The sequence below is a fragment of the Ornithorhynchus anatinus genome, chromosome 2 (assembly GCF_004115215.2).
Source record: "Ornithorhynchus anatinus isolate Pmale09 chromosome 2, mOrnAna1.pri.v4, whole genome shotgun sequence".
NCBI lineage: Eukaryota > Metazoa > Chordata > Mammalia > Monotremata > Ornithorhynchidae > Ornithorhynchus > Ornithorhynchus anatinus.
Window position 1 is genome coordinate 97159120 of NC_041729.1, and position 14942 is coordinate 97174061.

Sequence of the window (14942 nt, forward strand, 5' to 3'; positions counted from 1 at the left end):
CTCCCCACTCCTCAAGAGCCTCCAGTGATTGCCCATCCATTTCTGCATCAAGCAGAAACTCCTTTTCTCTGGCTTTGAAACATTCAATCAACTCATCCTCCTCCTACCTTACTGCACAGATTTCCTACTACAATTCTGCCCATATGCACACTTCGCTCTTCTAACAGCAGCCTGCTCACTGTATGTTGATCTTATCTACCCCATCACAACCACATGGCCATGTCTTCCCCTTGGTCTGGAACTCCCTCCCCCTTCAAATACATCAGACCACCACTCTCTCCACCTCCAAAGCCGTATTAAAATCACATTTCCTCCAAGAGGCCTTCCAGAAAGGCCCTCATTTCACCTAATAGCTCTCCTCTTTGCATTGCCAATGCAAAGGTGTGTGTCCTTTAATAATAATGTTGGTATTTGTTAAGCGCTTACTACGTGCAGAGCACTGTTCTAAGCGCTGGGGGAGATACAGGGTAATCAGGTTATCCCACATGAGGCTCACAGTCTTCATCCCCATTTTACAGATGAGGGAACTGAGGCACAGAGAAGTTAAGTGACTTGCCCACAGTCACACAGCTGACAGGTGGCAGAGCCAGAATTCGAACCCATGACCTCTGGCTCCCAAGCCTGGGCTCTTTCCACTGAGCCATCCTGCTTCTCTTCTTTAAGCACTTTACTCTCTGCCTCATAGAACTTATGTAAAAATCCACAATTTATTTTAATTCTTGTCTCCCCCTCTAGACTGTAAACTCCTCATGGGCAGGGAAGGTGTTGACCTACTCTGTTCTTTTGCACTATCCTAAGTCGTTTTTTTCTTAGTTCAGTGCTTTCAAGTGCTGAATAAATAACACTGATTGATTGATTGGTTGACTGGTAGACTAAAACCATATTGTAGCCATCTTGTCTCCCTGCCACCAGAACCTTCCGTCTCTCGTACGGCCTTTCATGAGATTGAATTTTGAAAATTTTCCTTCCTGTCAGGGCTGAGAGATTTTAATTTTTCTAAGTAATCACTTATTAGAAGTAATACATTTATTCAAACCATTCTTCAGAATTTCAAAGTGGCATTAATTCTTTCTGTCAAGAAACTTGAAAGAAGTTTAATTTAACTTCTGTAAATGAACAAGACCAATGGTATTTCCCCCCCCACAATTGAACTTATGTATATTTTCCCCAGAAAGCGACATGGTCCATTTCATTATATCACATTAAAGATGTGAGACTAGAGAGACTTAAAGACAAAAGGCAAATCATGTGGAACGGAAAGAAGGCACGCCTGAGAAATGCTATGCTCGATTAAGGAGTAAAATCTCAGTCGGGGGAGTGATTCCAGCTCCTTAAATGGAGGAGAGTCATTTAGAGAAATGCAGTATTTATCATGCTAGTAATGAAGGAGTTAAAGAGAAAAGACCTTGAGAAGCTACTTGGGGCTCCTGAGAAAATATGCTGAGAGGCTGTAAACAGGAATAAATGGTGTTGGCCACGGGGGATAAGTGGAATGAGCTGGGAACCATATTTATTTTAAAACAACCATCGCATTCTCATATCCAGGAACCAAATGCACTGCTTTGCATTATAGAGCTGAACAACCCAGATTGAAAATATGATCATACAATAATTTAATCATAACTTCACTCCGCAAGAAATACATTTAAAGGTTCTTTCTTAAAATAACCTGACTCATAAGAAGCCACTGCAGCAATCTTAGATTTCTTTGCCCTTAAAAGAAACCAAATATTTGGTAGCTTTGAGTGATTTTACCCTGTATTGCTTATAATATAAGACTAGATAGACAAAGGAGAGTGAATTTATTGTAAGTGCTCAATGGTGCACTTTCCTTTAAAAGTACCTGAATATCAAACTGACCTGAATGAAGTACCAAATGACATCTTGCGGGTTTATTTTGAAAGGTTCAGCTATAAATCAGCAGCAGCAGCATTCATTGGTGGCTATTCTTGCAGAACTCTGACCTGGACACCTGGGAGGTTACAAAAAAGTAAAAGACAAAGTTTCTGCCTTCAAGGAGTTTACAATCCATACCTGCCCCTGAAATCATGGGCCCATTAGAAGAGCAGCATCCTTGGTCATATCTTTCTTTTTTAATAGTATTTGTTATGGAATGTGCCAGACACTGTACTAAGCACTAGGATAGATACAGGATAACCAGGATAGACACAGTCCATGATCCATATGTGGTTCACAGTCTAAAATCCCCATTTTACAGATGGGGTAACTGAGGCACAAGGAAGTGAAATTACTTGCCCAAGGTCACACAGCAGGGAGGGGCAGAGACAGGATTAGAGTTTGGGTCCTCTGACTCCCAGGACCTTGCTATTTCCACTAGGCCACACTGCTTCTCTAGCCTCCATCCCATTCTGTAGCACCTTTAAGCCTATACTTAAAATTCCTTATTGTTGTAGCTTCTTTTGTATTCTCATTTACTCTCCCATGAGTACTACATCGCATAGTAAGTAGAAGGAGCCCAGGCCAGAGATTTAGGGGAATATGTGTTCTAATCCCAAATCTGACACTTGCCTGCTGTGTGACCTTAGCCAAGTCACTTAACTTCTCAGTGCCTCAGTTTCCTCATCTGTAAAATGGAGATTAAATACCTCCTGAAACTGTGAGTCTCATATGGAACAGGCCCAATGTCTGACCTGATAATCCCATATCTATCCCAATCAATCAATCAGTGGAATTTATAGAATGCTTACCAAGTAGCCAAAAAATGCACAGAACATTGATGTTAGGAAGACTTGCTAAAAAGAGCCTGGAAAAAGTCATGAATTGTGCTGATATAACTATTGCCACAAAATACAAATTGTCAACTCTATGGTGTTTCCAGTGACAGTATATGGATCCAAAAGCAGAACAGTGAAAAAACAGGACAGAAAGAGCATTGATTCTTTGAAATGTGGTGTTGGAGAGGCTTTTGCGAATACCATGGACTGGCACCCCCCAAAAATGGATTTTGGAGCAAATTAAAACAAAGTGGGCTTTGGAAGGCCAAATGACTCGACTTAGATTAGCATATTTTGGACACATAATCAGGAGGACTAGTTCTCTGGAGAAGACACTAATGCTAGGAAAAGTCCAGGGAAAACGTGGAAGAGGCAGACTGGCAGCTAGAAGGATAGAGACTATAACAACGATAAAAGAAGAACCATTAGAAAGGTTGTGGATTATGGCAGAGGACAGGACATTCTGGAGAAAGTATATCCATAGAGTTGCTATGAATCAGAAATAACTTGACAGCACAATAATAATAACAATAATAATAATATTAATACCCGGGCAGAGCACTGCACTAAACAGTTGGCAGAGTACAGTGCAGTAGAGTTGGTAGACACAATCCCCGCACTCAATACCTGTTATGAGTCTGGAAGGGGTTTACATAAGAAGATGAAATTCATTTCATCTATTTTCATTAGACCAGTAATGAAGGGGTCCAGGTTTCACACTCTCATACTCCAGATCTGATCTTTTGGGAGGTCTGTAGGGACATTCCAAGCACTTAGTACAGTGCTCTGCACATAGTAAATGCTCAATAAATACGATTGAATGAAATACTATTGAATGAATATTCCTTCTATTAAAGCTAATTCAGAACTTTTTTTTTTCTCTCTTCCACCACTCACAGGAGACATGGTCTCTCAGTAGCACCTGCCAGCTTGAACCCTTGGTTGCCCATCTCACTTCATAAGGGACTTTGGTCTCTCTTGCCAGAGCTCATCCTATCCCCTGCAACCCTTCTCTGAGCTCACCCACCCACCCACTTCCACCCTTCCTGGAGAATGCCCAGGGGTGAAACCTCTTTCCCCTCTCAGCTTCATAAAACCACATTCCTCCAAAACCTTCCTTGGTTACTCCCTTCATCTTCCTGGTCTTTCCATCTCCCAGTCCCAGCTTTATAGGACACACCCAGGGATGAAACAAGGAATTTGCTGTAGAAATTCCTCAGAAATGTGATTAACAATCCTGGTCGCACAAACCAAACTGATTCTCTTCCCCTCTTCAAAACCTTACTTAAAACTCACCTCCTCCAAGAGGCCTTCCCAGACTGAGCTCCTCTTCTCCCTCTACTCCCTCTACCACTCCCCCTTCACCTCTCCGCAGCTTAACCCTCTTTTCCCCCCATTTCCCTCTGCTCCTCCTCCTCTCCCTTCCCATCCCCTCAGCACTGTACTCGTCTGCTCAACTGTATATATTTATTACCCTATTTATTTTGTTAATGAAATGTACATCGCCTTGATTCTATTTAGTTGCCATTGTTTTTACGAGATGTTCTTCCTCTTGACTGTATTTATTGCCATTGTTCTTGTCTGTCTGTCTCCTCCGATTAGACTGTAAGCCCGTCAAACGTCTCCCCCGATTAGACTGTAAGCCCGTCAAACAGCAGGGACTGTCTCTATCTGTTGCCGACTTGTTCATTCCAAGCACATAGTACAGTGCTCTGCACATAGTAAGCGCTCAATAAATACTATTGAATGAATGAATGAATGAACCATACCAACTAACCTTTACCTTACAGGGATAAAGATGCAGTTTGTCTGACATATCCTCAGTCTGAAAATATTAGCCTGAGTTCCAGACTAGTCACTCCAAATTTCATTTGTCATCCCTACTGTGTCCAGCCCATTTGGAACCGTGAGAATGAAATAAGCATCACCGAGAGAGAATATTTCAGTAGATATGAGGTTTTAAATGCATAGCCCCCTGCAAGGGAGAAGGTGAGTAAATGCCTGCAGTGATTCTTTCATTTTCTCATCTCTGTGTTGCATTCACTTGTTTAGCATCAAAAAACCCACTGGTAAAAGATAACATGGGAGAGCAACCAGAGGACGCATCTGACGTTAAACACATCAATGAAAATCTGCTTGACATTAGGAGAAAGAAGTTCCTGGAAAGCACGTATCCAAATAAAACCCCCTCTTGAAGAAGGAGGTAAGTATATTACATGAGGCTACATGCAGAGGAAACTGCTTTTAAATACAGATTATTTTCAGTGACTGAAATTTTTGGTGACATGATTAGGGTTTCTCATATCTTTTTTATTTTATTATTATGCAAATTTCCTGAACTTCTGGGCAATTAAAGACCTATTCATTCATTCATTCAATAGTATTTATTGAGCGCTTACTATGTGCAGAGCACTGTACTAAGCGCTTGGGATTAACAAGTCGGCAACAGATAGAGACAGTCCCTGCCCTTTGACGGGCTTACAGTCTAATCGGGGGAGACGGACAGACAAGAACAATGGCAATAAATAGAGTCAAGGGGAAGAACATCTCGTAAAAACAATGGCAACTAAATAGAATCGAGGTGATGTACAATTCATTAACAAAATAAATAGGGTAACGGAAATATATACAGTTGAGCGGACGAGTACAGTGCTGTGGGGATGGGAAGGGAGAGGGGGAGGAGCAGAGGGAAAAGGGGAAAAAGAGGGTTTAGCTGCGGAGAGGTAAAGGGGGGATGGCAGAGGGAGTAGAGGGAGAAGAGGAGCTCAGTCTGGGAATGCCTCTTGGAGGAGGTGAGTTTTAAGTAGGGTTTTGAAGAGGGAAAGAGAATCAGTTTGGTGGAGGTGAGGAGGGAGGGCGTTCCGGGACCGTGGGAGGACGCGACCCAGGGGTCGACGGCGGGATAGGCGAGACCGAGGGACGGCGAGGAGGTGGGCGGCAGAGGAGCGGAGCGTGCGGGGTGGGCGGTAGAAAGAGAGAAGGGAGGAGAGGTAGGAAGGGGCAAGGTGATGGAGAGCCTCGAAGCCTAGAGTGAGGAGTTTTTGTTTGGAGCGGAGGTCGATAGGCAACCACTGGAGTTGTTTAAGAAGGGGAGTGACATGCCCAGATCGTTTCTGCAGGAAGATGAGCCGGGCGGCGGAGTGAAGAATAGACTGGAGCGGGGCGAGAGAGGAGGAAGGGAGGTCAGAGAGAAGGCTGACACAGTAGTCTAGCCGGGATATAACGAGAGCCCGTAACAGTAAGGTAGCCGTTTGGGTGGAGAGGAAAGGGTGGATCTTGGCGATATCGTAGAGGTGAAACCAGCAGGTCTTGGTAACGGTTAGGATGTGTGGGGTGAACGAGAGAGACGAGTCAAGGATGACACCGAGATTGCGGGCCCGAGAGACGGGAAGGATGGTCGTGCCATCCACGGTGATAGAGAAGTCTGGGAGAAGACCGGGTTTGGGAGGGAAGATGAGGAGCTCAGTCTTGCTCATGTTGAGTTTTAGGTGGCAGGCCGACATCCAGGTGGAGACGTCCCGGAGGCAGGAGGAGATGCAAGCCTGAAGGGAGGGGGAGAGGACAGGGGCGGAGATGTAGATCTGCGTGTCATCTGCGTAGAGATGGTAGTCAAAGCCGTGAGAGCGAATGAGTTCACCGAGGGAGTGAGTGTAAATGGAGAACAGAAGAGGGCCGAGAACTGACCCTTGAGGAACTCCAACAGTTAAAGGATGGGAGGGGGAGGAGGCTCCAGAGAAGGAGACCGAGAATGACCGGCCAGAGAGGTAAGAGGAGAACCAGGAGAGGACAGAGTCCGTGAAGCCAAGGTGAGATAAGGTATGGAGGAGGAGGGGATGGTCGACAGTGTCAAAGGCAGCAGAGAGGTCAAGGAGGATCAGAATGGAGTAGAAGCCATTGGATTTGGCAAGAAGGAGGTCATGGGTGACCTTAGAGAGAGCAGTCTCGGTAGAGTGGAGGGGACGGAAGCCAGATTGGAGGGGGTCTAGGAGAGAATGGGAGTTAAGGAATTCTAAAAATCGATTGTAGATGACTCGTTCTAGGATTTTGGAAAGGAAGGGTAGTAGGGAGATAGGGCGATAACTGGAGGGGGAAGTGGGGTCAAGAGCGGGTTTTTTTAGGATGGGGGAGACGTGGGCATGTTTGAAGGCAGAGGGGAAGGAGCCCTTGGAGATTGAGTGGTTAAAAATAGAAGTTAAGGAAGGGAGGAGGGCAGGGGCGATGGTTTTAATAAGGTGAGAGGGAATGGGGTCCGAGGCGCAGGCGGAGGGGGTGGCACTTGCGAGGAGGGAGGAGATCTCCTCTGAGGATACTGCAGGGAAGGATGGGAAAGTAGGGGAGGGGGTGGTGTGGGGGAGGGGAGAGGTGGAGGGGTGACTTTGGGGAGCTCAGACCTGATCGTGTTGATTTTCGTGAGGAAATAGGTGGCCAGATCATTGGGGGTGAGAGATGGGGGAGGGGGAGGAACAGGGGGCCTAAGGAGAGAGTTAAAGGTCCGGAACAGTCAGCGGGGGTGACGGGCATGGTTGTCGAACCAGCCCTCGAGGGTAGTCCTTAACAATCTTGTAAGCAATGGCACAGAGACTCAAAACTATAATAGGGGAATGGAAGAGGGATGGATGGGGTAATGTTCTTGTTTTCCTGTCTATTAGAGTAGCATCTCCTTGAGAAAGAAACTGAGAGCCAATAGAATATCCACTTAGATGGTATTTGTTAAGCACTTACTATGTGCCAGGAACTGTACTGTGCCCTGGGGCAGATACAAGATAATCAGGTTGGAAACAGGCCATGTCTCAAGTGAGGCTCACAGTCTTAATCCCCATTCTACAGATGAGATAATCCACTCTAAAATAGAATTCATCCCTGAACTGTGAACCATAGCAACATCCTCCTTTTCTTTTATCATTCATTCATTCGTTCATTCATTCATTCAGTAGTATTTATTGAGCGCTTACTATGTGCAGAGCACTGTACTAAGCACTTGGAATGTACAATTCGGCCACAGTTAGAGACAGTCCCTGCCCATTGATGGGTTTATAGTCTAATCGGGGGAGACAGACAAAAACAATAGCAATAAATAGAATCAAGGGGATGTACATCTCATTAACAAAATAAATAGGGTAATAAAAATATATACAAATGAGCAGACGAGCACAGTGCTGAGGGGAGGGGAAGGGGGGGGGAGGAGCAGAGGGAAAGGTGGGGAAAAGGGGGCTTAGCTGAGGGGAGGTGAAGGGTAGGGGGTAGAGAGGCAGCAGAGGGAACAGAGGGAAAAGGGGAAGCTCAGTCTGGGAAGGGCTCTAGGAGGAGGTGAGCTCTCAGTAAGGCTTTGAAGAGGGGAAGAAAATTAGTTTGGCGGAGGTGAGGAGGGAGGGCATTCCAGGACAGACTGAGGACATGGCCCAGGGGTCGACAGCGGGATAGGCGAGAACGGGGGACGGTGAGGAGGTGGGCGGCAGAGGAGCGGAGCATGCGGGGTGGGCAGTAGAAAGAGAGAAGGGAGGAGAGGTAGGAGGGGTCAAGGTGATGGAGAGCCTTGAAGCCTAGAGTGAGAAATTTTTGTTCCGTGTGGAGGTTGATAGGCAACCACTGGAGGTTTTTAAGAAGGGGAGCGACATGCCCAGAGCATTTCTGTAGGAAGATGAGCCATGCAGCGGAATGAAGAATAGACTGGAGCGGGGAGAGACGGGAGGTAGGGAGATCAGAGAGAAGGCTGACACAATAATCCAGCCGGGATATTACGAGAGCCTGTAGCAGTAAGGTAGCCGTTTGGGTGGAGAGGAAAGGGCGGATCTTGGTGATATTATAAATGTGAGACCATTAGGTGTGGTGACGGATTGGCTGTGTGGGGTGAATGAGAGAGCTGAGTCAAGGATGACACCTAGGTTTTGGGCTTGAGAGACGGGAAGGATGGTTGTATCATCCACAGTGATAGGGAAGTTAGGAAAAGGACAGGGCTTGGGAGGGATGATAAGGAGCTCAGTTTTGGACATGTTGAGTTTTAGGTGGCGGGCAGACATCCAGGTAGAGACGACGTGGAGGCAGGAGGAGATACGAGCCTGAAGGGAGGGGGAGAGGACAGGGGCGGAGATGTAGATTTGTGTGTCATCTGCATAGAGATGATAGTTGAAGCCGTGGGAGCGAATGAGTTCGCCGAGGGAGTGAGTGTAGATGGAGAACAGAATAGGCCAAGAACTGACCCTTGAGAAACTCCTACAGTTAGAGGATGGGAGGGGGAGGAGGAGCCCACGAAGGAGACCGAGAATGAACGGCCAGAGATAAGAGGAAAACCAGGAGAGGACGGAGTCCGTGAAGCCAAGGTGAGATAAGGTGTGGAGGAGAAGGGGATGATCTACAATGTCAAAGGCAGCTGAGAGGTCAAGGAGGATTAGGATAGAGTAGGAGCCATTGGATTTGGCAAGAAGGAGGTCATGGGTGACTTTTGAGAGAGCAGTCTTAGTAGAGTGGAGGGGACGGAAGCCAGATTGGAGGGGGTCCAGGAGAGAATTCTTACGGATATTAGGAGAGAGGACATTCCAGGCCAGAGGCAAGATGTGTGCGAGAGCTCAGCAGCAAGATAGATGAGATAGAGGCACAGTGAGAAGGTTACCATTAGAGGAGCAAAATGTGCGGGCTGGCTTGTAGTAGGAGAATAGTGAGGTGAGCTAGGACGGGGAAAGGTAATTGAGTGCTTTAAGGTGGACGGTAAGGAGTTTCTGTTTGAAACTATATTGGATATGGGTTAGACTGATGTAGATCTCAGGGGTCATGAAATGGACTCTTTTAGCCACTCCTTGCCCTCTCTTCCCCCCGCAACAGAAATAGAACTTTGGGTCATGATTTCTCTAGCTTTCATAGTCCAAAGGGTATAGAGAGGAAATTAGACCCTCAGGACTGATTATCATATAATGACCCCGGTTTTTAGTACAGTGCTTGGCAGTGGTAAGAGCTTAACAAATATTGTTAGAATTATTGTTGTTGTTATTATTATAGTTATTATTATTACTGGGATATAATGACCCAGATTCCAGGAGGACAGGACCCAGATCAACCAATCTTGATGCCCAGAGAGTAGGTAGTACAGTGCTCTGGACACAGTAAGGGCTCAATAAATAGGATTGAATGAATAAGCTAGACAGCAGTCTGCACGTGTAGCTCCTACTGTCTGGGAGAGGCTCCGTCACCACAGGGAAGGGAGCAGTGAGCCAATGGGATATTGATTTTATGTGTCCTTTTCCCCAGGACACAACCCTGAAACTTGTGTTTCCCCATTTTTTCCCAGAATTCTGTGCAAAGCTTGCCATCTCTCTCGATTTCTGTGTTTACCCTTCTCCAAGATGAAAATGCATTCTTTCACTACCAGATAAAGTAATTCATAAGGCTTAGTCTGCCAATGCAGGAGAAGCAAAATCATTTTTTAAGAAATGATTCTGACATAAACAATAAAACACCACCAGCTGAGAGCTGTAATGGACCCCTTAAGAGAAAGATGACCAGAAACGCATCAAAACTTCAGGGATTTGGGTTAAATCAATCGAACTCTTCAAACTGACACTAAGGTGCTCGTCCATTTTTCAACAAGTCAAATTCTCCGAAGGAGAACTGTCCAATTTGTATTTGGTACGGACAGAATTCCATGATTTATTTATGTGGAGGAAAGAAGGCTGAATTTAGCCATCTGAGAGGGTTCTTCAGTTTTTTAAATGATTTCTTACTTTAAAGTGAGCTTCCATCTCCTGAAAATAGGACTTAACCAAGCAGGAACTACCTCCCCCAGTGCCCCATTCCCCATTCCCTACTTCATTTCACCATAAAGATGGAAAACTATGTTGCTCTAGGGACATTTGCCCACAAGCAAAATTGCTTTTCTTTTTTTGTCACTACCTCTTCTCCCAGGTAAAACAAAGAGATAGTTGAGAATTATTTGTAGTTAATTAAGAGCCAAATTCTTCAAGCCCAAATCCCCCAAATTCAAAGGGAATTCCACACATGGAACACAGAGATCCATGCCAGAAGAATGGGAGCCATCATTAAGTAATGCTGGTAGTCTCTTAGCACTGCACCAAATCAAACCATCACTCATGATTTGTCTAACTGAGGTCCAAAATAATGCAGTGATGGATGTGCGATACAGGGGCACATCTCACAATCGGTGATATTGTCCTTTCACCCAAATGCTTTTTCATTTAGCATTTGATATTTTCCAGTAGGCCTTCAAAAACTGGATGTATCTTCAGAGAAAATTACTGATCTGGACCTACTTGGTTGCAATTTACAAGGCAGCAATATTACTGAACATTACTTCCTCCAATCCCAGTCCCTCTCCCAACAATCAATCAATCAATCAATGGTATTCATTGAGCACTTATTGTGTGCAGAGCACTGTACTGAGAATTTGGGAGAGTCCAACTGACTCTCCATTGTCAGTCCAATGTTCCCTGCCCCGCACATGCACTCTGAAGACTCAACCCTGTTCCATCCTGAACAAGCTGGACCAGTTCCCAGGCATATCTCAAGGATGATTTTTTTTACATCCCTCTAGTTCCTCTTCACTAATACACTTGAGCAGCCATTCACAGTGTGGCCTAGTGGAAAAAGCACAGCCCTGGGAGTCAGAGAACCTGGGTCCTAATCCTGGCTCCATCACTTATTTAATATATGACCTTGGTCAAGTCACTTAACTTAGTCACTAAGAGAAGCAGCATGGCTTAGTGGAAAGAGCATGGGCTTGGGAGTCAGAGGTCATGCGTTCTAATCCCGGCTCCACCCCTTGTCAGCTGTGTGATTTTGGGCATGTCACTTAGTTCCTCTGGGCCTCAGTTACCTCATCTGTAAAATGGAGATTTAGACAACCTGATGACCTCTTATCTCCCCCAGTGCTTAGAACAGTGCTTGGCACATCGTAAGCACTTAACAAATACCAACATTATCGTTATCATTATTATTATTATTAACTTCTCAGTGTCTGTTTCCTTATTTGTAAATAGGAGATTCATTGTCTGTTCTCCTCTTTTCTTAGACTGTGAGCCCCACGTGGGACAGAGACTGGGTCCTAACTGATTATTTTCAATCTACCCCAATGCCTAGTACAGTGCTTGGCATACTTTAAGTAACAAGTACCTTAAAAAATCAACAAATATCCTTTTTTTTCTTAACTATATTTGCACTCTACCTGTCTATGAGACACACTTCTTTCATTTGTTCATTTCCAGGGACCCTGGGAGATAAAAATTTCTGAGAATGACTACAATTGAAGAACTGAAATACTAGGTTGGAAACAAACCTTCCTTTTGCCTTTTCAAAATCATCTACAGCTCACAACCAAAAACTCACAACAATAAAACTCTCCAGAAGAATCTTGAATGACCTTCTTAGCAGAGAAAAGGACATGAACAAGACCTTAGTAGAGATGCTTGTTTGGAACCAAACTTGTATGTGCTCTTCATAGGCTATGAATCCTTATTGTTAAGCTTTATTGTGATGTAGGGCCCTATTTATTAAAATTGCATATATATCTCCTTCCTGGAATCTTTGCTAAACTAGATTCAGAAGTGTGTGAGTTTTTAAGGTAATTGTTTTCTACTATTTCCTGATTCCTCCTTAGAACAACCTGAAATCTACAAAGTCAAGAGAAAACTCAGTGGAAATCCTCTGAATAATGTGTAATTTTAAATTGTATTCTTTGCGAAACAGTTCAATTTCTATAATCACTCCAGTTTTATAATCGCTGTCTAGCACAAAAAACAATAAAGTGGATAATTGCTTGAAGTGGGTAATATCAGAGAGCTTGCTTAGTTATTTTCTTTGTTATTATGGTAAAAGGATTCATTCAAAATCTGGGCTCCTTGACAAGACATTCTGATCAAGCATAGTGGCCTCAGCCATTTCCCAATGGGGCAGACCTAGGAGAAGGATACCTTGTCAAATAGTGTGTAGAGAGGTCTCTAATCTATTGATGACTCTTCCCACAAATGCTTTTTCCCAAATATAACCATTTCTCCAAAAGACTCTCCCTTCTTCTAACCTTCATGTCCCAGTAATGCTCATTTTTTTTTTTCTAAACTGAGCTCACAGTCTAAGGAAGGAGGTATCATTTTTACCATTTTACAGATGAGAATACTAAAGCACAGGACAGTTGTCTCTTTCCCAAGTCAACAACAGGTAAGTAGTGGAACCGAAACTAGAACTCATGTGTGAGATCCCTCTTTAAAGCACCTTGTAAGAAGTACATAATGACAAGCATCTTCGTTTTATTACATGAGGACAGTCCAATTGGTACTTTCAGCAAGTACGAACTCTGTGATGGAAATAGAAAGACACATTCCTTGAGCCCATTATGAAGATGATGCTGTGGATGAAGTGAGAGAGCAAGCAAAGAGAGGAAGAATTACACGTGACAGTTTCAATTTTCTTTTCATGGGACTCTTTATTCCCCCAGCCTGGATTTCATTATGGAGGAAGTTTAGAACCGGATGAAGTTGCATTCATTCACTCCTTTATGGTGATAAAATCTGAGATTTTTGCATGAAAGAACGTTTTATGAGTATGTGCTTGAACACTCCGGGCTGGTTTCCCAAATCTATATAATGGGCTTTTTTCTTCTAAGGAGCCAGCACAGGGTTTTTTACTTCTGTTGTGTTCTCTCATGTGCTAAGTAGAGTTCTTGGCACACACTAGATGGTTAATAATACTATTTAAATTTTTATAGTATTATTATAGTATTATTGATAATGATCCTGATAATGGAGGGTTCTGGAGAAGTAAGTGGCAAAGGGGTTGAGGAGAGGAGAGGAGAGAGGGAGGAGGTATAGTGAAGGAAAGAGGGGTTTTGGGGTTTACACAGCCTGCAGTGCTACAAATTAATTTGGGAACTCTTCCTGGAGGAGGTGAGATTTCAGAAGGGCTCAGAAGTTGGGAGAGCCTTGGTCTGGCGTATTCGAAAGGTTGGGGAATGTCTTAGGCAGGGGTAACAGTGTGAGGGAGGGGTTGAAGATGGGGGAGTTGAGAAGGTGAGAAGGTGAGTTTAAGAGGTGTGGAAAGGACAAACTGCAATCAAGGGTCAGGGGTCACCCAACCTGGTCAGGGCCAGGTCCAGGAAACCCATTCTAGGCCTGCACAGATGCAGTCCCGACTTCGGTCCTTGCCCTGTGCTGAGGCAGCCACCCAGAATTACTGTAAATTAGCTTTTGATCTCTCCCTGCAATGAAGAAGATTTTTTTTTGGGGGGGGGATTTCACTTCTCCTAAAATAGTAATGATAATGGTATTTATTAAGCACTTAATTATGTGTGAGGCACTGTACTAAGCGCTGAGGTGGATACAAGCAAATCGGGTTGGATACAGTTCCAGTCCCAAGTGGGGTTCACAATCTCAATCCCCATTTTACAAATGAGGTAACTGAGGCACAGAGAAGTAAAGTAACTTGCCTGAGGTCACACAGCAGACAAGTGGCAGAGGTGGGATTAGAACCCATGACTTTCTGATTCCCAGGCCCGTGTTCTATCCACTACACCATGCTGCTTCTCTAAACAGAATAAGGAATGGAAAATGGAATAAGCATTCTACAGTTGGGATCTTTGGGGGAAATGCATGTCTTTAGGTTCATTGTCTGCTAATACCTGGTCTACACAGCTGCAGTTAATCAATCAATCAATCAATTGTATTTATTGAGTACTTAGTGTGTGCAGAGCACTGGGCTAAACACTTAGGAGAGTACAATATAACAGAGTTGGTTGAAATGCTTTGAAATGCTCCCTGTGAGCTTACAGTCTAGAGGGTGAGACAGACAATAATAGAAATAAATAAATTACAGATAGCAGTTCCCACCATGATCTCCAACCATTGTCTCAGAGACCTTTTTTGGGGGTCCCAGAGACCCACTGTCTCAGAGACTTTTTTTTACAGACCCAATTCCTCCCAGGAGAGGATTTAAAGGGAGACTGAGGGAATAACTCAGTGTCTGAACTCTATTATCCGGGTGTGCCACTGTATTTAGCCAGAGTCACATCAAAGTGAATGGCCACCTTTTCCCCTCAGTTATTATTATTATTATTAATTGCCATTGAGTCATTCCTGATTCATAGCAATTCCATGGATATACTGTTCTCTGCCATAATCCACAACCTTTCTAATGGTTCTTCCATTGTCATTGTTATGGTCTCTATCCATCTAGCTGTTGATCTGCCTCTTTCATGTTTTCCCTGGACTTTTC

General features: G+C 44.3%; 1 protein-coding gene across 1 annotated transcript in view; it reads left to right on the forward strand.

The window, feature by feature from the left end:
- THEMIS (thymocyte selection associated) overlaps positions 1–12500 on the forward strand; it is a 173156-nt gene extending 160656 nt beyond the window's left edge. Inside the window, exons 6-7 of the mRNA XM_029082562.1 lie at positions 4788–4938; positions 11945–12500. Of these exons, the coding sequence (XP_028938395.1) occupies positions 4788–4930 (143 nt within the window). The 3' untranslated portion in view covers positions 4931–4938; positions 11945–12500. The remainder of the gene's footprint in view (positions 1–4787; positions 4939–11944) is intronic.
- The last annotated feature ends 2442 nt before the right edge of the window (positions 12501–14942 follow it).